The 26,332-nt window shown below is 46.4% G+C and overlaps 2 protein-coding genes across 4 annotated transcripts in view; one reads left to right on the forward strand and one right to left on the reverse strand.

The window, feature by feature from the left end:
* Positions 1-19,603, reverse strand: part of LOC119393717 (upstream stimulatory factor 2) — a 46,902-nt gene extending 27,299 nt beyond the window's left edge. The window contains exons 1-7 of one of the 3 annotated variants that reach the window (XM_037660841.2): positions 19,359-19,602; positions 18,097-18,155; positions 13,673-13,960; positions 11,283-11,426; positions 10,687-10,781; positions 5,282-5,548; positions 1,148-1,183 (exon numbers count right to left, since the gene is read on the reverse strand). In XM_037660841.2, the coding sequence (XP_037516769.1) occupies positions 5,309-5,548; positions 10,687-10,781; positions 11,283-11,426; positions 13,673-13,960; positions 18,097-18,155; positions 19,359-19,390 (858 nt within the window). In that variant the 5' untranslated portion in view covers positions 19,391-19,602 and the 3' untranslated portion in view covers positions 1,148-1,183; positions 5,282-5,308. Of the gene's footprint in view, positions 1-1,147; positions 1,184-5,281; positions 5,549-10,686; positions 10,782-11,282; positions 11,427-13,672; positions 13,973-18,096; positions 18,156-19,358 lie in introns of those variants that run through there. The other 2 variants (XM_037660839.2, XM_037660840.2) reach the window with 2 other exon arrangements.
* Positions 19,604-19,915: 312 nt separating this feature from the next.
* Positions 19,916-26,332, forward strand: part of LOC119393720 (signal recognition particle receptor subunit alpha) — a 64,794-nt gene continuing 58,377 nt past the window's right edge. The window contains exons 1-2 of the mRNA XM_037660842.2: positions 19,916-20,156; positions 24,714-24,797. Of these exons, the coding sequence (XP_037516770.1) occupies positions 20,040-20,156; positions 24,714-24,797 (201 nt within the window). The 5' untranslated portion in view covers positions 19,916-20,039. The remainder of the gene's footprint in view (positions 20,157-24,713; positions 24,798-26,332) is intronic.

A 26,332-nucleotide genomic window follows, 5' to 3' on the forward strand; every position in this document is an offset into this window, starting at 1 on the left:
ACCACTTCGCAGAGCCAGGCGATTTGGAGTACAATGCAGAACAGCCTTACATATGTCTAGTGCCTTCATTTCATCCACACCAGCACATTTTTAAGATGGTGAAGTGGCACGAACAGGCATACTTTGAAGATGCATCAACTCTTCCAAACAACAAAATAAAAGCAGCACAGAGTGAAAAAAAAAGGTAGCTAAGACAACAGTGAACAGGCAATCTAGCATTCTCACAGTTGACAACTGCGACTCCAACCTCTGTACAATACTATATCAATGGAACGAACTCATGCAGGCACAAATTAGAGCGATGACTAGATGCCAGCATCCCTTTCAGTACGCCAGGACAAACGCAAAGGCACCCTGAACTACTTTTCATACGCTGCAGGTGGGGAACTTAGATGCAATGTGCAACCAGGTACTGTGCTGACTGCATCACATGCCGCCTTAATGAAGCCTAATGAAGCTGCAGCCTTTTCTTATAATCCAGAACATCTCAGAAGACAGAATATCTGATCAGCCACCTGAAAGGCCTTTTGCATTAAGACGCTCTGCAACAAACTGCACGTAGCAGTTACAACTCAAAGTGGCACGAAAAGAATATATAAATCTATCATGCATGTGCTGTCATTCATAACACAGTGATTTCCAAATCATCAATGAGGCAGTGCCAATGAAGGCAAAAAGGTAAAGATACGTCGATCTCCGCGCACACACACAACTGTAGCTCCCAGCCCGTGCAACCACGAACATTAGAACGGGGAGGGAGCAAGATCTCACTAAAAAAAAAAAAAAACAAAGTGTTTCTTTCTTGTAGCAGGGACAACTCACTATGACGCGCAGAGAAAATATGCCTGGGACGTAGCATCCAAAAAGGGGAGAGAAGAATAAACCACTTTGCGAGAGAGTTCTCTCAATGCACAGAAAAAGAGGGCGGTTGCATGTCAGGCACGTTGAACCACCAGAAGCTGTCTATGTCATCTTGTCCTTCCCAAAAGGCCAAGCGTGGGGAAGGGAATCTGCAACACTGTGTGAAGTGGAAGATGGTTTGTCAGGACTTGTGACTTGCACACACGCTTTTCTATGTCCTGGATCTCGCCAGCCTAGTTGTCCTGCACAGCCGCTGTTTGCTTCCCACTAAAGCGGGATTATGACGTATCACTTGGGTGCTTCGTTTATCGTCATAGACATGCTGCAAAAATAAATCCACATAATTAAATTAGTATGCGGAAAAAGATGACCGAGATGCAGAGATGAACAACTTCAAGATCTGCTTAGCTAAAAACAATGAGTTTATTCAATGTGACACGCAAAGGCCTCTCCCATGTTTTACCAATCAGCCCGGTCCTGTGCTTGCTGAGGCCAAGTTATCCCAACAAGCTTCTTAACCTCATCTTCGCACCTAATTTTTTTGCTCAACCAATGCTTAAAGGAGTGGTGACACAAAAATTCAAACACAATTTGACTGTTACATCGCACTTATGGGAACACAGAGGTGCCATCTGCACAACATCAGCCACAAATACAGCCTAAAAAGTATTTTAGTTTTGTTTTGAAGTTTGTGGAAGTGCTGAACCCGAAATTGAAGCATGAAGCGATGAGGTCATCGAGCGAGGGCTTTTTGTAAACAACGTACGTCACGAGTGCTGGCCGGGTTGCTGGAGATGTGTGCGAGATGTACAACAATGGTAGCCACATCTGATGATGCAGAGCCTAACCAGAGACCTACAAACATAACATTTCAGCGACTTACCCACTTACTGATTCTGTGTAAAGCATTGGCAGTGAGACAATTATCAGCTCACAGTATTCTCACCGTTCTTTTTTTTTTTTTTTCGAAAAGAGCAGAAATGCGACTGAGAAAACAGAAGCTTGGAGGACACTTGAGCTTCGCCCTCAAGCGTAGAATGCGATAGCGTAATCAGGCTTCATGTGCATCCCCTTCTCAAATGCTAGCCTAGCCTCTGTTCTCGGTGCATGCCTCAGTCATGCCGTAAGGAAAAGAACGACTGTGCGCATAATACTGGTCATTTGAAACTATCCTAGAATGCGTACTGCAAGTACAGCTGTTAATGCCATAATTCTTACTTTTGCAAATCAGCGAAGCGCCCTCTAAGCATCCTTAAGGCAACATGAGAACCTACACAGCTGTTCACTTTGTTGATGCTTTTGCAGCTGACGATGATTAAATTTGTCTGAGCGTTTTGTAATGGGTGGGCCTTTAGAACACCCACTCACTGCGCAATACACATGTTTTGATGCCTGGTGCAATTCTATATTTCCGCCACGCAATATTACATGTGTTAAAGGAGTACTGACACGATTTTGAAGTGCAGCAAAACGCATGTTTTTGGTTTCCTTGGCATGCAGTGTTAACGGTCTCCCCACACCGCATCCGGGAAACACGTATAAATATTTAAGTTTGATTTTAACGTTTTCATCTCCCAGCATCTGCAAGGCAGCTTCACCGCACGGAGAGCCCTATGACGTTTCAAGTCAGCTCACTTGGTTTGCGAAATCTGGGTTCTGCATGCAGCCTAAATCACAGAAATTGCTGTCGGAGGCACTGGACGACAGTTCACTCATCATGAACCACGTTCGACTGACAGCAAAGGACAGCAGGTGCATATTTCGTGGGTTGCAGTCTGCCCGTGACGTCACGGGCAGACTTGACATGTGACTATGAAGCCGCCCTCTCGAAACTGAAACCAAAACTGCTGGTTGAAAGAAGCGGTATTAAAAATATATGCAATGCATCCCCAAGCACCACGATACTCTTTTTTTTTTTATTGACACTTACATAAAGCACGGGTTCTCGACACCCGTGCTTTCATTTAGAGCAACAACCCGAAAAATTTTAAAATTCATGTCAGTACTCCTTTAAGGAGACTCCTTCTACTGCATGACATTCATATAGTATGTTTGTTTTTTTAACGCGATAGCGTTAGAGAGCTCGTGTCGCAGAAATTCCGCCATTGGCATCGGTGTCGGCACTGTTGGTTGTGAGCGAAAAATCGTCCGTGACAAGATGATTTTTCGCTCACAACCAATGACGCCGATGCCAACATTGATGCCGAAATTTCAGCGAAACGAACTCATCAACGCTATCGCGGTAAAAAAATTATATTGTGGTTGGACAAAATGCCACAAGATGTCTCTACCGGCTCCAGAGCTGCTGCGGCAGTCATCAAGAGCTCCGGTAACCAGGTATCTGCAAACGTTAGGAAGTCAACAGACAAACGAAAGCTCTCTACTGCCGGGATTGTACTGCACAGTAGAAAGATAACTGCTTCGGCACTCCGACGTGCGTACGTGAAACTGTATGCCTTTAGAATGCAGCGTTGCCCAGTCTAAATAAGAGTCAGTAAAGCGTACATCACACCACTTAAATGACATACACACACTGTTACAGAGCACCAATGTTGCGATTTCACTGCTTCCTTCATCACTTCTCAACCTGCTACTTTACAAACGATCGGAGCGAAAATGTATCAGCACGCCTAATGCATTGTTGCCTCAGTTAGATGACGACAAGAAGAAGAAAATCGCAGCCACCTGATTCTCGAAGCTGATTCTTGAAGTGAATCAAGTTTTTCTGACTGATTTTTACACACCTCCGAGCTCCTTCGTCAACTGCCGCACTAGATAAGCATCAAAGTTTGACAATTGAGGAAACAAGCACTCGTAGCACTCAACACAACAGACGAAACAGCAGCGCTGACAACATGGCAGGAGCTGGCCAGTGACGTCACATGCGTTCGTGGTTACCTGATAGTATTTGTTAAAGGAGTACTGGCACAAAATTTAAATATTTTCAGCTTGTTGCTCTAAATAAATACACGAGTGTCGAGAACCCTAAAACCGGTCGTAATGCTTGGGAATGCATTTAATATATTTTTAATACCACTACCTTAAAAAAGCACTTTCGGTTTTGGCATCAAAGAGGTGGCTTTGCAGTGATGTGTCAAGAGAAGTCTGACGTCACGGGAGACTGCAACTCGCGAAACACTAACACCAGCTCTGTCACTTGCTGTCAGTCACACGTGGTTCACACAAACAACGATGAGTGAAACACCCGACACTGACAGCGATTTCCGTGATTTAGGCTGCATGCAGGACGCAGACTTCCCAAACCCAGTGAACTGCGTTGACTCATTGTGATAATGTCCATTGCGGTGGGGCTCGCTTGCAGATGCTTGGTGACGAAAACTTAAAATCAAAGTATAATTTTTATAAGTGCTGCCTGGCTCTGGTGCGTGGAGAAAGTTCATAGTGCATACAGTAAACCCCCGCTGATACGTTTTTGAAGGGACCGTAGGAAATAAACGTAAGAGACGGGAAACGTAAGAGCCGAAAAACAGGAAAAAACGGCAAAATATTTAGTGGTACAGAATTTTATTTCAATTCTTACGAGCAGCACGAAAATTGGCTGCGCTCAGCCGCGATCTAGTCGATGGATAGAAACGCGGAGCTTAGGACGGCCTCATCCACAGAAATGTAATCAACGTATGTGATTTTTTTAACACCAACAGCTGTAGGCATGAAAGAACTAAGCACACGCAATCACGACCGGCGCGGCGAGTCCGACCGCGAACCGCACGCACGACCACGCGAGCTCCAACCAGCTCGAACTCCTCCCGTTCTCCGACAAATAACGATGATGATGAGTCTACGCCAACGCGATGGCAGAAGTGAATGCCAATCTCGAAGGCCTTGCTTTCGCAAGCAGTTACGTCATTCACGCCATGTTTGTGCAATACAAATCTCAGAGGCTATGCTTTTGTCAATAGTAAATGCCAATCTCGAAGGCCTTGCTTTCGCGAGCAGTTACGTCATAGACGCCATCTTTGCAATTTGAATCTCGAAGGCCATGCTTTTGTTTGCATCAATTGAAAGATTCTGTTGCTTGCGCCTCTCATGCGGCTAATATTACGGTCAAACGAGGCCAAACTGCGTGAAAATGCACCATGGCCGCTCTCTTTGGTAGTCACTCGGTCGGCTCCGAGCGCACTTCGCGACGTATCATACGGGAACGGTCCGCCAGTTACGACGTAACAGCGGGGTTCCCAATACATTGTATCCTATGGGAGCTATGCCGGGACCGGCGGAAAACGACGTAACAGCCGGGAAAACGCAGCAGTGAGGAACGTAACAGCGGGGTTCTACTGTATTGCATAACAGACAGAATTTGTGTGGCAACCACTGCGATGTTATGTGAAACATTTATTAACCAAGTGCAAATCTCCCTGTGCCCTACTGCAAAGGTGAAGTGGTGAGCCAATAAGCATACCTTCTTTAGGCTGCCAAGGAGCTCTTGTTAGGACGTGTGTTCGACTTCGGTGACTGTGATGCCACTTTGCTCTAGGTGGGCCTTTAGCAGCTGATTGGTGGCCCTGAGCTGTTCGCACTGTTGCCGCAGCAGATCCAAATCCAAAGCTAGCCGCTCGTTCTCCTTCAGAACCTCTGGCAGCCGCGCACAGTTTGTGCGCAGTTCCTGAATGTAGTCGCAGGCCTTTGCCAGGATACCTCCCTTGCTGTGAAGGTGCACGGACGATGGCTGCATGGAAGAAAAGCAAACCTGTATTGTGTGGGAGTTATCGTGGCCACTGCATTAAATTCTGCTCCATAGCAAAGGCAGGCATTTTTAACGCCTGCCTTGTTGTTATCTACACGCCTTATAACTGCTACTCAGGAGTAATTTGCATAGTTCAAAGCCAACTCCACAATGAATCACAACGGGACACTTGGAGTAGCCAACACAAGCCAGTAAGCTAGGCAATTGCAAAAGCAATGCTTCTGGGCAGCAGCTTCGTGGATATGCTATATCAAAGTAATTTATACGGTAATGATGATCTAGACCACAAAGCAGATGGTGAAGATACCATACACAACCCAAACCACCATGAAGTGCGCTTCACATCAGCAATTTCCTGTCTTTTGCAGACCATTCCCTGGCACACGCTCGTTCATGTCAATTTCAGTATTTACTGTGAAGAAAGACTGCGCACATCGAGGCTGTCGATTGTCCCACACTCGAAGGTCACATAAGCGCTAGCATATTGAGTGGAGAAAGGCAAAGGTCGACAGCCGAACGGGCCAGACATTTTGACAGTCAAAGATGGCAGTTCAAGCACAAGTACCCGAGTTCAATGATGATGTACAAGCACTAAGCACTTTCTCTTCAGACTGCAGTCAACAATCAGGGGTACGTTTGACTTTTCTTTGAGAGACAGTGGATTTCGCTTCCTTGATGTTGCTGCCACAGCTGTCAAAGAGAGCAACGCAAGCACTGCGAGTTGGGTGGCTTGTGAACCACCTATGTGGCGGCGTCACTTCTGGCTGAGCAAGTGGTGCTCGAGCGCTGCATGTAGCTTTCATTTTTGCAAGCAATACACACATGGACCAGTCCCACTTAAAGATGCGACAGAGGAAGGGGGCTTGTGTTGATCAAAAGTGCTTAGTGAACTTTTAATGCGGCTATGCCACAACTGCTCTCATACAGACAGGTCAAGATGCTTATCACCATAGGGTTGGGGGCAACAGCCGTGAAGGTGACAGGTGATCATCTCGCGAGGTTTGCTTGTACAGTGAAAGCTCGTTAATTCACACCTTTTTAATTCGACATTTTGGATAATTCGAAATGGCCGCTGCAGTCCGGTCCGCAGTGCATAGGAGACCATGTGTAAAACGATTCGTTAATTCGAACAGAAATTGCCGCCTCTACGGATAATTCGAAGCGCGCGCCGCCAAGCGTCATCATCGTCAAACACTAGTGGAAGCTTTTACGGCCGAACGATAGGTGGCACGACCGGTTTTTTCGAGCTTCAAGTGGCCTCCGAGCAAAGGGCGAGCAAAGTATGGCCTCCGAAATCCAGGGAGCAATTTTTTTTTTTCCGTAGCCCTCCCGCTATCTCAGCGCCTGGCGCCACTTGTATACGCGGGACCCGCGGGACGCTGAGGAGTCGGCGGAGTAGCCCTAGCAGTCCTAGGCCGCACCCGGCAGCGTCACTTTGTTCCTCGAGCACGTTGTTCGTTCACGCCGTCAAGCCGTCTTATTCCGCATCGAAGTTGCAAGATGCCGCGGGGAAACTACTGCGCGAAGACTGTCAAGGAGAAGGTGGAGATTTGCGAGAGGTTGACCAGGGAACTCGAGCAAATACGAAATTGCGAGGAAGCACGGCATACCTCCGAGCACGTTGTCAACCTACATACGCAACAGGACGGCCATTGAAAACGCCTATGAAGCCGAGGATTTTGCGCCAGTCGAAAAAGGCTAAGGACAGCGAAGTTCCCGGAACTGGAGTCGGCTTTGATTATCTGGGTTAAGAAATGAGAGCCCAGAGTATCGCATTGAGCGGCCCTATCATCATGGCCAAGGCAGCCGATTTCGCCCTGCGCTTGGACATTGAAGACTTTGTCGCCTCCGAGGGATGGTTTCATCGTTTCAGGGAGCGGCACAATCTCGTATTCCGCACGTTATCCGGCGAGGCAAAGGAAGTGGACGCCGAAACATGCGCTACTTGGAGAAGCGACACCCTGCAGCAGTACTTGGAGAGCTACTCACCACAGGATGTGTTTAACGCTGACGAGACAGCGTTATTTTTCAAGTTGCAGCCAGACAAGACGATCACCTACAAGGGAGACAGCTGTGCCGGCGGCAAGCGCAGCAAAGAGCGTGTCACTGTTCTGGTCGCCGCAAATATGACCGGTACGGAAAAGGTCCCCCTTTTTGTGATTGGCAAAGCACTCAAGCCACGGTGCTTCAAAAACATTCGGTCACTGCCGACGGAGTACGCCGCAAACAAGAAAGCCTGGATGACAGGTGACCTATTCAGGAAGTGGCTACTGAAATTCAACAGGCGAATGGAACTGGGTGGCAGACGCGTTCTTCTTGTCGTTGACAACTGTTCGGCGCACAAAGTCGACGTTGAGCTGAGAGCAACAAAGTTAGTGTTCCTTCCAGCAAATACGACTGCGGCCCTACAGCCAATGGACCAGGGTGTGATAAGGAACATCAAGTGCTTTTATAGGTGTCACATGCTGGAGAGAATGATTTTGTGCGCGGGCGACAGGAAGGACTTCGGCATTACGCTGCTCACTGCCATGCACATGTTGGGTGCGCGCATGGAACAGGTGACCGCGACCACAATCGCAAACTGTTTCCGCCACATTGGATTTGCAGCTGGAAGTGCGCAGGATAGTTGTGACGTCGACGTGCACGGGGCTGAGGAGCTCATGCCAGTGGCATTGCGCGACACTCTTCAGGGCGTACGTTTTGCTGATTATGTTGAAGTTGACACCGGTGCATTGGTGTGTGGTGCCCTGACTGATGAGGACATTATCGCTCAAGTAGCCGGTGCGCAGCCTGTTGATGAAGAGCCAGAAGGTGAGGAAGACGAAGATGACGAAGCGCCTGTGCGCCCGTCAGCTTCTGCGGTGATGGAGGCACTTAATGTGGCGCGTCTCTTCTTCAGCTTTGAAGAGGGTGAAGAGGATTCCCTGCGCCGCGTCCGCGCGCTGGAACAGAGAGCCGCAGCTGTGGCATTCAGAGAAAAGAAGCAGATGGTCATCACCGACTTTTTTGGCCAATAAATATTTTTCGTGCCCCCACCCCCGAAATCCACCCATTTTTGCTCACTTTCATTATTTCGAATTTTGTTTAATTCGAAATTGCTCAGCGTTCCCGTGGAATTCGAATTAACGAGCTTTTACTGTACTAAAAAATAAAGTGAGTAAGTGTGCACTGAAATTTTTACGTAACACAAACGGATGAGTACTGCAGTGAACGAGCTCTCAAATGCATGTTCACCTCCCACCTTTTTTTGATTACCATGAAACTAGAAGCCATAAAATGTATCATAAGATTCCGTTTTGGTGACGCATGAAACTTGAGTGCGGAAGATTATTGTTTTCCTGGAACACATTAATGAGTAAGAAGTAAGTGCAGTGATAATTTTTATGATCACAGTTTTCTAGCCGACCGCATCAATGTTGTTCATTCGCCAATCCTGCCCAGACACCTCTGCTGTAACTTTAGTGGCATAGCCAGGGGGCGGGGGGTTCAATCCTCTCCTCATATTTTCAATATTGAATGAGTACAGTCGATCCTGGATATATCAAACTCGGATATATCGGGTTATTGGCTATATCGAGAAATTGAGAAATCCCTTTGAATTTCCCATGCAAAAGCATAGGGCTGGTTCACAGGTATATCGAACTCCCGCACAGTGAAACGTCCAATATATCGAACGCTGCGCCGCACCGAACTCCAGGGAGTGCAATTGTCCTCACAAATTTTGGTAATTTTCAGCCACGTTCTGTCAAGTTCCGATCATGCTTCGCTTGCAGGTCGCGCAGGTGACGGTAAGGCAGTGTCGTTGCATTACGTTGATCTGGTTGGTTGTGCAGCGCTTGTGAGTGCACCGGCTTGCTTGATGCGCGATCTGTTTGTTTGAACGCGTGGGCATAGCGTTTTTCAAAGGGGCCGATTGCCAAAGGCACCAAAATCAGATGAATGCGGAAATACTCAGCAGCCTCGTTGCAATGTTCGCATTCCCTTAGCCATTTGTTCGCGCATGATGGCATGCGGGCCCGAAAAGCATGGCCTTCAAGATCCGCACCGTCATGACGTATTTTCGGAGTTTCCGGTTATAAAACACACATCTCAGAGGCTACGGTTTTTCTTGCTTTTCGCGCCAAAGCAGCGGCTGCTTGCTACAAAGCTACAAGTGCCATCGCCATCGCCAAGATGTAGACGGTGGGGGCTTGTACCTTTGAGTACTGTACTTTGAGGATTTGTGTACTTCTCGCTTCGTTCCTGACAAATCCTCATTCGGGAGTCGAACTAAACATTGACCCGCTCGTAGCGGTAAAATGATGACTGGTGCTTGGAACGACGTCAAGCAAAGCACCGTCATGAGCTGTTTCCTTGCGGGCTTTGGTGTCAGGTGACGACTTTGGGTGCGTCATGACCGCTGACAGCGGCACACGGTGCCTCAGTGAATTTTGCGACTTAGCATTTCCGGGCGCGCTCTAGGACGGGACTTCATCGGGGCAGATGACAACGTCGCTGTTTCTGACTGCATCGATGCAGAGATCAAGGCTGATGTTGCCGGTGCCACGGAAGTGGACCCGTGCAGTTATGAAGATGTCAACGCCGCTGCTAAACAACCTTTTACCGCGCTCCAGAGCTTGCACTGGCGCTCAGCGTCAGTCACTGCTGTTGTGGCCGAAGGTGCTGAATTTGCTTATTTGGAAAGCTTCAATGATATTTAGGATGACTTGATGAACTTGATAGCGCGCAAGAAGCAAGAAAAATTTATGGACTATTTTCGTGCAAAATAAAGTGCGGTAACTTGCAAAAGAAGAAGTTGCCACCTTGTTATTTAGCGTACTAGTTGTGAGCGATGCATGTTAGCGCTTGTTATGAATTCCGAAAACTGTTTTGAGACCTGCAATGCATTAATTTAAGCCTACAATGCGCATATTTTATATTTTGAATTATCGATATATTGAACTATTTCGCGATCCCCTTCAAGTTTGATATATCCGGGATCGACTGTATATAAACGCACACATACAAATACATGCACTAACATTCATGAAAAATTATTGACCCCCCCCCCCAAAAAAAAATAATAAATTTCTGGCTACGCCCCTGTAACTGTTACACCATTACTGATAGCACTGCCTTACCTGTCCAGATTTATTCAGGTCACTAGAGCAGTCTGGAATGATTTTAGAAAGCTTGATGATCCAGTTGTTGATCTTATCCCTCCTCCTCCTCTCCACTGCAAGGAACATCCGGGTTGACATTAGGACAGCTGCAATGTCACATCTCGCAATCCTGCTTCTGGCGCAACACAGCACAAATGGCGCTGGGAGAATCTTGTAATCAAGCTCTTTTGATGACTTTTGTTAACTGGACAAGAAACATAAGCCAAGGTTACTGGCCGACTACGTTTGGTTAAACAGCACCCTTCGTAGTGGCCTACATCAATAAAACAGTGTCTGTCAAGCAATATACTGTATAGACTCATGTAGAGGCCACACTTTTTTTCAAAATGGACAGCAGCTTTAGAGACAACCAGATTTCGTATATAAAACTAGAGCTTGATGTAGCGAATAATTTGGTGTAACAGTATTCCAGTTCATGATATTCGATAATAGGAGGCAAGCAAGACTCGGGCTTCCAAGTTCCAGCTAATTTAATAAAACCTTATTAGCTTGAAGTCACTGGGACTGCGATAAGCCTTTGAAAAAAAAGTAGTCAGCCGAAACGCATTACGTACCTTCATTGTGTGTGGCCCTCCTCCTTTCATCCCTAGCTGTCCTGTTTCCTTCAGATTTAGAGCTGAAGCTGTGGGATCGCGGTGCTAACGTCCTCGGTGCAGTTTGCAGGACATCTTGGGGCGACATCATCACATAGAACTGGCCTAGAAAAAGTACAACAGCACGATTAGAGTATACATCCTCTGAAAGGCTTCTTAAAATTTATTTCTGTAGGCTTTTTAGCTATATGATGAGCCCACACAACAACTCCTTCCACACACATTTGATATTAAAAGCTCATGGATACCAACATCGTTTCACTGAAGTTCTCCCAGCTTCTCTAAGAGGTGTTCAAGAGAACTAGCCACTCACTCGGTCATTAAATGAGTATCAACTCAGAATATTTCTCTTGCCTCTTTCTTCATGTCTTTATTAGCTGCCGACTCTGCAACTACAGTATTATATAAACCAATATTTAATGCACTCAATACAAAGCACATACCACTGTCTAAAAGGTACTACATTTTCTTTATTTCCAAACAGCCACATAGCCAATCTTACCAATACATTGGCTCTGTGAAAATGCTGAGAATCCCTGACATCGCCTAAAGCTAGTGCGGAATTTCAAGAGGGTGCCACTAGAGCACTGCACGAGCCCGGGCCGGGCAAGAGATTGTTTGATCAGGCGCGGACCGGGCTCGGGCCCATGACCTTTGGGCTTGGGTCGGGCTCGGGCCTGAGCCAGGCCCGTATTAGGCCCGGGTCTCATACGTATCTGTATAATTGCGTGTGTACGTTGTTTGGCTTTGTTTTTGTTGTTTTTTTGGGTTTAACTTCTCGAAGCGACCTGGGCTATATGAGACGCCATCGTTGAGGGCTCCGCGTAATTTAAGCCACCTGGAGTGCATTCGCGTGCACAGAAATTGCACAGTACAAGACGTCTACAATTTTGCTCCATCGGTATGCTACACGTAATTTCAAGAAACGCCTAATATAAGTTTCCACCATTATAGTGAGTGAAAGACGTTCTCGGGTACCGTTTAATGAAAGCAACGGTAAACTGCCTAGATTAGCACATATAAGATGTGCGCGTTTGTATCTAGGGAAACATTTCGAGTATGAAGTTTGCAGGAGGTTTGCTACATTTACTCAACAGCCCTAGTTCGTATTCAATTGATGTAGACTCAAACGAAAAATGTCTGCCATGTTTTTGTTGTTTTTTTTTTTCACTTTATGGCGGTATTATATATTGTAGTCGTTCTTTGAAATGCAAAAGCAAGGCTGCGTGGTTAGCACTGCGTGCGTACATGAAACAGCCACCTATGACTCCAATTATATTTTATATGGCCCTGCAAACATTCCGCAAGAGTTTTACGGGCGTAACTAACCGAAAGTATACACAGTACCAGTGAAAGTCGTGACACTGAAAGAAGTTCCTAAAACAATCTCTAGAAATTCTCTTGTGTGCGGCAGGTATCTTCACAATAACCGAAGTTTGGACAGTGCCTCCTTTACGCTCAAGGCATAACTAGCTGAAACGGGCCGGGCCGGGCCCGGGCTCGGGCGGGCCGGAGCATGGCGTTTTCGGGCCGGGCCGGGCCCGGGCCGGAAAAATCGGCCCGTGCAGTGCTCTAGGTGCCACCACCTGCTATTACTTCCTAATATTTCTTATTCACAAGCAAAACTGACCCAAGTTCATGCAGTTCCTTAGAACACAGCTTGTGGGAACACTGGCCTACTTGTTCTGAAGAAGTTACGGTATTGACCCAAAAGGTGATGGCGCTGACAGTGATAGCAATGTGTTAAACAGCTGCACAAAGTGAGATCTGTAATTTTATTGGCCATATATTGCAGTGGACGTTAGCTTACTAATTAAATTAATGAGCATGGTACTGCATGCACACAGGCAAACACAAGTTTATATGCAGTTTCCTTTCTTTTGTCCCTTCATAGTGAGGGCCTCGCCTTGGCAGATTTAATGCCTTAGCTTAGCATGTGAGGGCTTACTGGTCATCTGCCGCTTCATGCAAAGTTCACGTGCCCGTGATGACCTCCGGCAAAAGAGTGTTCCACACTAGGCGCCTTGGCTACGAGTGGCACTGGCTAACACTCCCAGTGATTACACATACAGAAATAGCCAAAAAGTGGATGGGGAGCACCTTCCGTCGTAGCTCAATTGGTAGAGCATCGGACGCGTATTTCGAACATTGTGGGTTCAGATCCCACCGAGGGAAAAGGGTGACTTCGCGTTCACTTTAATTCATTTCAATTAAAGTCATTATTACTGCACTACAGTAAAAAAGACAACAATTAATGGCCCCTATAGATTCCCTGGCCTAATTGTCTCTTAATTCATTTGGTTGTGTCTAACAATTGCAATCGCAATACAAAGGCTCGTGCCATTACTGACCCCCTTCAGCAGTAGGGCTTGAGCCTCCATTGGCCGTGGTGGCTGCAAAGGGGCTGGAGATTATGGCCTGTGCCACTTGCTGGCCGACAAGTGCCGCCGTGGTGACCACTTGGCCGCTGGCAGCCTCTGTGCCTTCTGGAGCAGCTGCCACCTGGACCACACGGTAAGTGACCCCACCCTGGCCATTCTCGGTGCGGAACTGGTACTGGATGCTGGGATCCAAGAGGGCCTGTGGCGCAACGCTGGCTATGGCCGCAGCCTGGCTGTCCACTTCCACGCCTTCCGCCACTGCATAGGTTACTACAAGGCGTGAAGAGCAGTGCCGGCATGGGCAAGCATGGTATGCATTAGTATCTTAGCATTAACACATTGGCAATAAGACTCCCAGGTTTGCATGCACATAAATACTCGATAAAGTGGACGAGAGGACGACCGACGCCGTAGCTCAACTGGTAGAGCATCAGGCGCGTTATCCGAAGGTTGCAGGTCCGGTCCTTGCCGGCGGCAAGACGTCTTTTTGTCCACTTTAATATCTTCACATTTATATCACAATTGCTACCATACAGCTAAAACCATAGGTTGGCAAAAAAAATCGGAGCCGACTCAGCTTCACTCAAGAAATATACTTTGCTCTTACGGCTCACTCGGACTCAGACTCGCCAAACTTTTTTATAACCAGACTCCCTCGTACACAAACTCACCAACACATTAACTCAGCCAGACTCACTCAGACACAGACTCGTGGCTCTATCCGAGTCTGAGCGAGCAGACTGACGAGTGTGTTAGCGTAAAATTAGCTTTTTCAGTCCTGGTGTCAATGCCCTTTAATGCCAATATCTCATATAATCGGTGCTCTATGTGGCTCCTTTTGATCTCGTAACTTCAAGTACGAATGATCAGTGGTTGCAATCCAGTAAGGACATTTTTATGAAAGATGCGACTCACACGAGATATTTTTATCAAGAACTTCCCGTGAAAGAGTTTGCAGGGGGAGGTCAAGGCACACCCTCCCCCTAACTCACTCCTCTGATCAATAAATATTGGTGCTGCATATGAACACTAGTGCGTTGAAATATGTGCGAGTAGACGTGAGTACAAACATGAGCCGATATCAAGCTCACAGTAATGCTGAAGATGAATAGATAGGATGGCAAAAAGAGTGGAGCTCACCCAGACTCACTCAAGGAATATATTCTGAACTCAGGCCTCACTTGGACTCACCAATATATTCCTCAACAGGACTCACACTGCCTCAAAGTTTTCTCAAACGGACTCACTTGTGCTCAAGCACACCCAGATATTACTCACCCGGACTCCCTCAAACTCAGACTCGGATCGGGTCGTGAGTCTGAGTGAGTGGACTCATGAGTGAGTTTGCCAACCTATGGTTAAAACAGTACAATTAATGCCCCCATACCTTCCTTGGCTTCATTATTTGTTGGTTTTCATTGAGGCATTAGAATCTACAAGCACGACAGAATGAGTTTGCCTACGAGGACGTGTTATTTTTGATGGGCTGCAGTTGTCAAGAGACATGTCCCTGAATCTGCTTAAAACTTTTCCAATTCACCGCTGTCTATGCCTTGTTTCACAGCACAAGCCCAACGTCAAAGCACAGCAAAGTGGCAGTACCTTAATGGCGAGTAAGGCTGAACTGTGCTGAAACGTGAAAATATGCTCCAAAAGCCACAGGAACTCATAGCGATAAAACATCTATCAGCTCAACTGAGGCCAAAACAGAACAGACGCTTTGCCACCTATGCAGTTGGCACCATCAGCACATGAATGCCCCAAAAGAGCAAATACATCATACTCGTCTATGTGACAGCAATGAACATCCAGCATACAATTACAATGATTGCACACTTGTCGATCACAATGCTTAAACCTATTTTTACGGTAAAACATGATTCTACGAATTTTCTCAAATCCCATGCTGTTCCTGTGCCAGCGTTGTCACATTATTAACATCAAGCACATGTCCTTTTGCCAAGCAGTGATCAAACATTTCGGCTTTTGCTCATGTAGCATGTGTTGCCTTCGTGACCTGCACATATTAAAACCTGCAAAGGTAGAAACTGCTAAGAAGCATAACTGCAGAGCAACAGCTTGCCATCCCCATCACACGTCTTTGCAATTTGCTATCACCAAAAGGCAATGAATGGCACGTGTTGCCAACAGTACAGCAAAATAGATCTAACATGCTAAAGTGAGGAGGCCGCAAAGGGCTGTAATGCCGACCTCGGGTTATCATATGCAAGAATATTTTTTTCTCTCCCCTTCTTATCATTTGTGAGAGCAAGCAACTGACAATGGCGATAACGAAAGGCTTGGCAGCATGTCAGCCAATGATAATGGGCATAATGAATGGAAAAGGCTGCACAAGATCGCTCCCACTTCTGCAAAGCAGTTCATTTTAGCTAGACATCTTTTCAAGTACTGCGTTCATTTAGATTCCAACAGCTGCCACAACCTGGCAATGCAACTGAAATAAATAAATAATTAAATAAATAAATAAAGCTGCTACAACTTCTTACATCCATTCCCATCAGATGCCTTCACTGATGTCAGAAGTGTTTTTGAAACTGGGCCACAGCTGCTTTGTGCTTCTTTTATCACAGCTGTTGCAGCTGCTCAGGCAGGTTTCCAGATGGCAGTTTGTACTTATTATGGAAAAATTAAGCATGAACAGGATGAGCTGAACAATAAATTCTAGGTTTTACATGCCAAAACCAAAAGGCACACCTGTTTATGAGCCACGCCTGAAAATTTCTTTAGTTCTTTTCACCTCTAATTTGGTTGTGTATACTGAACATGTCAAGCTATGCCTTTCAAGCACCCACATGGAGTAAGCACTAGGATTTTTAAGTGCACAACTAAAGGCATGTTGCCTATAAAGGAGTACGAGCTTTTACAGTAAATTAAGAGTGGAGCCCTCAGCATTTCAATAACACTTTATATGTGTGCAGTGGGTGACCTCTTTATGCACTTTTCTTGGTTGACAGACGGCCACCATGAAATGAATTTTAAATTGTAGGCCCTTTCGTAGGTTTCTTTGAGTATTTATATCACTCAGTTGTGCATTATTCTGTCATGCCTTTAAGTGGTTTGAGAAGATGTACAGCACACGTGAAAACGCACCCATCTGTATGCAGTGCCAACAAGCAATTCGTTTCAATATAGAAATTAACTTAAGAACTGCCAGCAACATCAGTGCTTTTGTTTTCAATCAATCAATGGTTGCCACTATCCTTAAAACAACGGTCAATCATCAATGCTGTGTGTAGCGAAATTTCCTGATGTCCACAATACCGGGACGTGCTTGTTTTGCTTAAAATATTAAAAGAAGACTGCACTCACTACCGCTTTGTTCTTGCTCATGTTTTGCACAAATGTCACATTTTAAAGTCCTGTTGCCACCTCCTCGCAGCTGCAGAAAGCAGTTGTTCTGGGAGGACTCTGCTGTATGTTAGACAAGCAGGAGTTTCCAGAATGACTGCTTTTTGTGTCTGCCAGCAAGTGTTAAGAAACATTTATGATATCGCCACAGTCATCAGCGTCTAGTTTTGTGACGAAGAAAAGCAACCTCGTATTTTTTCCTTAAAACCGGACATACAACAGCGAAGTGCTACAGTGAACAGTTGGGATCATAAAATGCATTTTCTTTTCTGCGAAATTTGAGCCACACCACAGTTGTATGCGGCAAAGCTTTCTCAAGCTTTACACTAAATACGAGTGCCCCATAGAGACACAGACTGTGCTATGCAAGCTGTAGTGGCTGTTGCACAATGAAGTGTTCCTCATGTTGATTGCACAAAAAAAAAGCCTCAAGAAATTATTGCAGTTAAGGTAAAGGTTTGTATGAAAGCTCAGTGAATAACTAGGACCCATCTTAGGATGACGGAAAGTTCGGCTGGTTAGGGATTTATTGTGGACGTCTGCACATATTGCTTTCTTCCACGATTCAGACCGATCTTTTCTTTACCTACATGCTATGAAGAAATCTTCCAAGAAACTATATATTAAAAAAAGAAGTCATGTGAGCCGAGTAGGACAACCTTTACTAACAGACCTATGTAGTACACACGCACATGCTTTCGTGGTATCAAGAAATACCAACTTGTTTCAACAAACACCAGTGAGATGAGAAACTTGGGCAGGACTGAGCCGATGGCACCACATGAAACATCAGCAGACGGACATAACGCAACCTTTCATGTACAAGTAAATTCAAAGTAAACTACAATTAAATGGTTAGAACCACTATATGGAGCAGCGACAGGACTCCCAGAACGGATGTCTAATGAAAGGATAATCACAAGCCACAACACGTAATTGGTACATTTTTTCTTGTGAGTGCAACTATCACTGAGTTCATGGAAAACACCATAAAGTGCTATCAAGGTGAAAGGTTCATTGCTTACCATCGGAGGGAATCTGTGATGCATCATCCGATGCCGAGTCATTATTCTTGTCTTGGGAACTACAACAAAGAAAGAACGAGTGTGTAAGAAAAGGCGGTAGTTTATTGTAGTAGATCGTACGCATAGAAGCGACGATCTCAAAAGATCGTGAACTGCAGCGTGCTATCGAAATCGTGGCACAAGGAAGCGGCGAGATATGTTGCTTCCCCAATGAATGGAGCTGCCATGAAACACAGTCCCACACTACGTTTGTCGAGGTACAGTAGTGTTGTACGCAAAGGCAGCCGAATGCATCAATTGCTAAAACCAGTTGCGAGGTAGGAGAGCCGCAGGCTTCGAGCATTCCGAGAGTCATTACGCGTCGGGAAGTGTTAAATTTGCGGCCGCTCACAGCTGCGTGTTCTCAAAAGGCGGGGGGGGGGGAGGGGTCGTGTCTATCTTTGTACGCGTTTTTTTTTTCTTTCTCCCCGTTCACCGATCGCCGAGAGTCACGACATCGCAGTGCAGGCGGCGCAAACACCGACACGGGCGAAACAAAAATTCAAAGCATCCGCTTTTCCCACGTTGTGATCGAGAGCTCGTCCGCCTTGGAAAGTCGCCGACGGCACTGACAGTCTCTGCTGGCTGATATTCAGATGGCGTTAAAACACTACGTACGCCGACGCACGAGGCTTTCGCGTATTCAGAAACTAAAAGAAAAAGGAATGGAAGAAAACACGTATCGCGACGCTTGCGGCTACGAGAATTGCACAGGCTACGCCGGTATATCTGGGGCGTTAAAACGTCCCCGAGGTCGCTTGCCGGTAATCGCGCCGCCCGAGCTGTTGAGCGAAAAAGTTGAGGGCGTTGCGTAAGTCGCCGACGTTCGACAGCTCAAGAAACGACACACTGGCGATTACTAGCGGGAGTCCCGCTCATAGATTCCATTCGCCGAAGGCATCGCCACGATGAGCAGCGAGAGACAAGCGAGAAGCGAGCAGAAAAGAGAATCGCCAGTTGCCCACCTAACCCTCGAATCGGCTTAATTCGTGCAAGGTGAACATCGTGTCTGATTCCCACGAAGAAAGCGAGATACTCGAGTTAATTTCTAACCCCCCGGAAACGATACACACGGCCTTCCGAAAGCACGACTGATGCCACGAACCCGGCAATGTTCCGCTGTCGCGGGGCCACTTTCCAGATTGGTATTACGTCGTTGTCGCCTCCGACGGGGCTTCCTACACGTCTCTAGCGAGCGCTATTTTCGACGGAAATTCGCTTACTTGCTGTCCAACGCTTGATCCAGCATATCCATGTGGTTAGCAATGAATGTTTTGAATTTGCCAGGAAGCGAGGTGATCACGGGGCCAAACAACAGGTCATGTGAGCCCAAAACCGAGACATGTGACAATATGGCGACCTCTCGGCGTCTTCCTCGCAAATTGCACAGCGCGTGTTCCTGCGCGCTAATATCCCCAGCACCGAAGGACAATTTGCGAACTCCTTCAACCTCTAGTCTTCCTCCAGTTTCTTACGCGCGTAAAGGAACGTTAGTTATTTGGCGTTTTTCGGAGAATAACAACTTTGCACGAGGGACTATATTTTTGCGCACTCAAGTTACTCAACTCCACTTTGTGAAGTAAAAAATGGTAAAAAATGACTCTTTCGTAACGTTCACGTTTATTGCTCGGCCGAAATAGCGAAAAATTCTAAATACGCTGTAAGCTGACTTTTGAACACTTAAAAATGCTTCGAGTTAGCGCATGCGACCTTGACTTTTGAGGTCAGAATAATTTTTTCCACTACCGGCCCGGAAGTTGGCATGGCCTTTGACCCAAACGTCACTTCCTGCAAACACGTTTACCAGCCGACTGCTGCCGAGTCCACTCGCTGTACAGTGTACTCGGATTATCTACCTTCAGTGCATAGTTTAATTTAGTCGCCGATATTTTGGTGCCGTGAAAATGCTCGACCTTTTTACGATATTCAGCAAAAGCGGGATTGTGTTGTGGTGTTTCCAAGGCACGACGCAGTTCTTCACTCCGTCGGTGAATGCCTTGATACGCACAGTTATATTACAGGCAAGTTCCATATGTCGTGCAAGAATTCCCCCTAATGAAGTGCTACCTAATCGTAAATTGTTGTCGTACCACGAGTAAGTGCTTTTCGTATTGTTGCATACGTGGCAGCACTTGCGATTTGTTTCACGAGTGTCCTATGCAAGCGGCAGGCATCTCGCTACTGCGTAATACGTGTTCGTTATTTCCCTATAAGTTGCTGATTCGCATACTAATGAGAACTAACAGACAATAATGCCAAGGAAAGTACATTTATTACTAAAAAAAAAAAACATCCCCTATACTTTCCTTGGCATTATTGTCTGTTAGTTCTCATTAATATTGTGTATAACAAAGAAAACGAGCCCTTGAAATTAACACTTCTTTCCTTCATTCATAGCGAGGGTCTCGTTCTGGCAGACTTGATGCTTTCAGGTAGTATGCGAGGGATTATTGGTCAGCTGCCAGCTCGTAATAAGTTCACGTGCTACGTGACGCCAACAGGCAGAAAAAGAGTGTTCCACACTCGCCGTCATGGCTACTGGCGGCGCTGACTGACGCTCCCACGTTTAAATGCACACATATATCCTACAAAGTGGATGGGGGGATGGCCGCCGCGGTAGCTCAGTTGGTAGAGCATCGGACGCGTTATTCGAAGGTCGCAGGTTCGGTCCCTGCCCGCGGCAGGCTATCTTTTCGTCCACTTTTCTTTCTTCACAATTACCTTACATTTATTACTAAAAAAAAACATCCCCTATACTTTCCTTGGCATTATTGTCTGTTAGTTCTCATTAATATTGTGTATAACAAAGAAAACGAGCCCTTGAAATTAACACTTCTTTCCTTCATTCATAGCGAGGGTCTCGTTCTGGCAGACTTGATGCTTTCAGGTAGTATGCGAGGGATTATTGGTCAGCTGCCAGCTCGTAATAAGTTCACGTGCTACGTGACGCCAACAGGCAGAAAAAGAGTGTTCCACACTCGCCGTCATGGCTACTGGCGGCGCTGACTGACGCTCCCACGTTTAAATGCACACATATATCCTACAAAGTGGATGGGGGGATGGCCGCCGCGGTAGCTCAGTTGGTAGAGCATCGGACGCGTTATTCGAAGGTCGCAGGTTCGGTCCCTGCCCGCGGCAGGCTATCTTTTCGTCCACTTTTCTTTCTTCACAATTACCTTACATTTATTACTAAAAAAAAACATCCCCTATACTTTCCTTGGCATTATTGTCTGTTAGTTCTCATTAATATTGTGTATAACAAAGAAAACGAGCCCTTGAAATTAACACTTCTTTCCTTCATTCATAGCGAGGGTCTCGTTCTGGCAGACTTGATGCTTTCAGGTAGTATGCGAGGGATTATTGGTCAGCTGCCAGCTCGTAATAAGTTCACGTGCTACGTGACGCCAACAGGCAGAAAAAGAGTGTTCCACACTCGCCGTCATGGCTACTGGCGGCGCTGACTGACGCTCCCACGTTTAAATGCACACATATATCCTACAAAGTGGATGGGGGGATGGCCGCCGCGGTAGCTCAGTTGGTAGAGCATCGGACGCGTTATTCGAAGGTCGCAGGTTCGGTCCCTGCCCGCGGCAGGCTATCTTTTCGTCCACTTTTCTTTCTTCACAATTACCTTACATTTATTACTAAAAAAAAAAAAAACATCCCCTATACTTTCCTTGGCATTATTGTCTGTTAGTTCTCATTAATATTGTGTATAACAAAGAAAACGAGCCCTTGAAATTAACACTTCTTTCCTTCATTCATAGCGAGGGTCTCGTTCTGGCAGACTTGATGCTTTCAGGTAGTATGCGAGGGATTATTGGTCAGCTGCCAGCTCGTAATAAGTTCACGTGCTACGTGACGCCAACAGGCAGAAAAAGAGTGTTCCACACTCGCCGTCATGGCTACTGGCGGCGCTGACTGACGCTCCCACGTTTAAATGCACACATATATCCTACAAAGTGGATGGGGGGATGGCCGCCGCGGTAGCTCAGTTGGTAGAGCATCGGACGCGTTATTCGAAGGTCGCAGGTTCGGTCCCTGCCCGCGGCAGGCTATCTTTTCGTCCACTTTTCTTTCTTCACAATTACCTTACATTTATTACTAAAAAAAACATCCCCTATACTTTCCTTGGCATTATTATCTGTTAGTTCTCATTAATATTGTGTATAACAAAGAAACGAGCCCTTGAAAATTAACACTTCTTTCCTTCATTCATAGCGAGGGTCTCGTTCTGGCAGACTTGATGCTTTCAGGTAGTATGCGAGGGATTATTGGTCAGCTGCCAGCTCGTAATAAGTTCACGTGCTACGTGACGCCAACAGGCAGAAAAAGAGTGTTCCACACTCGCCGTCATGGCTACTGGCGGCGCTGACTGACGCTCCCACGTTTAAATGCACACATATATCCTACAAAGTGGATGGGGGGATGGCCGCCGCGGTAGCTCAGTTGGTAGAGCATCGGACGCGTTATTCGAAGGTCGCAGGTTCGGTCCCTGCCCGCGGCAGGCTATCTTTTCGTCCACTTTTCTTTCTTCACAATTACCTTACATTTATTACTAAAAAAAAAACATCCCCTATACTTTCCTTGGCATTATTGTCTGTTAGTTCTCATTAATATTGTGTATAACAAAGAAAACGAGCCCTTGAAATTAACACTTCTTTCCTTCATTCATAGCGAGGGTCTCGTTCTGGCAGACTTGATGCTTTCAGGTAGTATGCGAGGGATTATTGGTCAGCTGCCAGCTCGTAATAAGTTCACGTGCTACGTGACGCCAACAGGCAGAAAAAGAGTGTTCCACACTCGCCGTCATGGCTACTGGCGGCGCTGACTGACGCTCCCACGTTTAAATGCACACATATATCCTACAAAGTGGATGGGGGGATGGCCGCCGCGGTAGCTCAGTTGGTAGAGCATCGGACGCGTTATTCGAAGGTCGCAGGTTCGGTCCCTGCCCGCGGCAGGCTATCTTTTCGTCCACTTTTCTTTCTTCACAATTACCTTACATTTATTACTAAAAAAAAACATCCCCTATACTTTCCTTGGCATTATTGTCTGTTAGTTCTCATTAATATTGTGTATAACAAAGAAAACGAGCCCTTGAAATTAACACTTCTTTCCTTCATTCATAGCGAGGGTCTCGTTCTGGCAGACTTGATGCTTTCAGGTAGTATGCGAGGGATTATGTGGTCAGCTGCCAGCTCGTAATAAGTTCACGTGCTACGTGACGCCAACAGGCAGAAAAGAGTGTTCCACACTCGCCGTCATGGCTACTGGCGGCGCTGACTGACGCTCCCACGTTTAAATGCACACATATATCCTACAAAGTGGATGGGGGGATGGCCGCCGCGGTAGCTCAGTTGGTAGAGCATCGGACGCGTTATTCGAAGGTCGCAGGTTCGGTCCCTGCCCGCGGCAGGCTATCTTTTCGTCCACTTTTCTTTCTTCACAATTACCTTACATTTATTACTAAAAAAAAAAAAAACATCCCCTATACTTTCCTTGGCATTATTGTCTGTTAGTTCTCATTAATATTGTGTATAACAAAGAAACGAGCCCTTGAAATTAACACTTCTTTCCTTCATTCATAGCGAGGGTCTCGTTCTGGCAGACTTGATGCTTTCAGGTAGTATGCGAGGGATTATTGGTCAGCTGCCAGCTCGTAATAAGTTCACGTGCTACGTGACGCCAACAGGCAGAAAAAGAGTGTTCCACACTCGCCGTCATGGCTACTGGCGGCGCTGACTGACGCTCCCACGTTAAATGCACACATATATCCTACAAAGTGGATGGGGGGATGGCCGCCGCGGTAGCTCAGTTGGTAGAGCATCGGACGCGTTATTCGAAGGTCGCAGGTTCGGTCCCTGCCCGCGGCAGGCTATCTTTTCGTCCACTTTTCTTTCTTCACAATTACCTTACATTTATTACTAAAAAAAACATCCCCTATACTTTCCTTGGCATTATTGTCTGTTAGTTCTCATTAATATTGTGTATAACAAAGAAAACGAGCCCTTGAAATTAACACTTCTTTCCTTCATTCATAGCGAGGGTCTCGTTCTGGCAGACTTGATGCTTTCAGGTAGTATGCGAGGGATTATTGGTCAGCTGCCAGCTCGTAATAAGTTCACGTGCTACGTGACGCCAACAGGCAGAAAAAGAGTGTTCCACACTCGCCGTCATGGCTACTGGCGGCGCTGACTGACGCTCCCACGTTTAAATGCACACATATATCCTACAAAGTGGATGGGGGGATGGCCGCCGCGGTAGCTCAGTTGGTAGAGCATCGGACGCGTTATTCGAAGGTCGCAGGTTCGGTCCCTGCCCGCGGCAGGCTATCTTTTCGTCCACTTTTCTTTCTTCACAATTACCTTACATTTATTACTAAAAAAAAAAAACATCCCCTATACTTTCCTTGGCATTATTGTCTGTTAGTTCTCATTAATATTGTGTATAACAAAGAAAACGAGCCCTTGAAATTAACACTTCTTTCCTTGATTCGCATACTAGGATTTCCTCGCGGCTTTTCGGGCTCCTTGACTGCTTCCTTTAACAAATACCTCGACGTAACTTCACTGCAGGAGAGAGGTGGTGACAACTCCTTCACCCACGAGAACCTCGTTCTCAAGTACAAATTGGACAACGAGTTCGAGCTCGTCTTCGTGGTGAGTATCCACGTCACCCAACTCCGTATTATTCGACGTTTCATCTTCTCAAAACCGCATTGTCTACTCGTAACTGAACAGCACCGCGTTTGGTGACGATGTTCCTATCGTGAGTCGCCCGGAGTCGTGTACCGTGGTTCATACGCGAAGACGGGGTATAAACAATACATAATTTGCGAATGCAGTGTAAAGATGCTTTTACGTTTCTTACGCTGGTTCAAATACGGCAGTATTCATGCGTGCGAAGCTTCCTTCATGCTTCAATCAGTGATCAAAACGTGATGTCACATGTGTTTGCAAAGACGTTCTTTTTTAAAGCTGGCGTAAGACTGTATTATTGCATTGCTCGGGACTGTGTGCACTTGCAGTCGGTGTTACTTGTAGTCCAGTAAACTGGCTTCTAAGTAAGAGAAAGTACCATAGATGCGTCATGCTGCCTCCATTGCACTGTCTTATCAAGCACTAACTGCAGTACGGCCAGATGTCGATAACAAGCCATATGTCACCAAGAGGAGGTGCTACCAGATTTTGCCCCAAGAGGAATCGATGATGTGTGTGAAATTTTATAAACATGACTAAGGGGCGTCAGTTGAATAGTGGGGCTCGTGTGGTGAAGGCAGCAAGCAGGCAAAAAAACACTCGTCTCCACGAAGTGAATCATGACGAGTGGGCGAAGCGCTGGGTATCGTATGGGTGAGTAACCGTACGTTGCCCGAGTGTTGCCCCATATAATGTAAATTGATGAGAACTAACAGACAATAATGCTAAAGAAAGTATAGGAGGTGTTATTTGTAATAATTGGAATACAAATGTGAAGAAAGTAAAGTGGATGAAAAGGTAACTTGCCGCCAGCAGGGACCGATCCTGCGACCTTCGAATAACGGGTCCGATGCTCTACCACTGAGCTACAGCAGCGGTCATCCCCCCATCCACTTTATAGGCGATGCGCAAAGCGCCGACGACGCCATCTGCCGCCATGGCTCGGAAGCTCTCGCGGGGCCCGGCGAGCAGTATTCCCGCGAGCGTCTATACGCGAGTGCACGGATGGATGTGTTTTTCATCGTGATTTAACGATTCTGGCGGGCCTCAGCGATGTCGAAAAATACCTGCTGCGTTGTCGGCTGCTCAAACACACAAAAAAAATCGCCAGGAACGCACATCTACAGGTTTCCGGTGCTATTTCATGAGCGAAAGGGACGGCGGCGGTGGATTGCGGCTGTACGACGTAGAAGCTAAGCAATCGGGCTTTGTTTACGGCAGTGTTAGAATGATTACCGTGTTTTTATTTCTTCTTTTCTGTCGCTACGTTTTCAGCGAATGCTACTACGTTTACACTTGGTCGCCTCGCCTGCATTGTAGACACTACAATTCACATGAGGTTGTTATTACTGATAAGACGCGATACCTTGGCTCACTTGAAAAACGAATGGCGCGAAGCGCAATGCGAGAGAATGTAGGGCAGGTGACGGCTCCTTTAAAAAAGCGCCGTGGAATCACACGTGTGCTGTACGAAATCGGCTGCATTCTACCTATTG

Source organism: Rhipicephalus sanguineus, chromosome 5 (genome assembly GCF_013339695.2).
Source record: "Rhipicephalus sanguineus isolate Rsan-2018 chromosome 5, BIME_Rsan_1.4, whole genome shotgun sequence".
NCBI classification, from domain to species: Eukaryota; Metazoa; Arthropoda; class Arachnida; order Ixodida; family Ixodidae; genus Rhipicephalus; species Rhipicephalus sanguineus.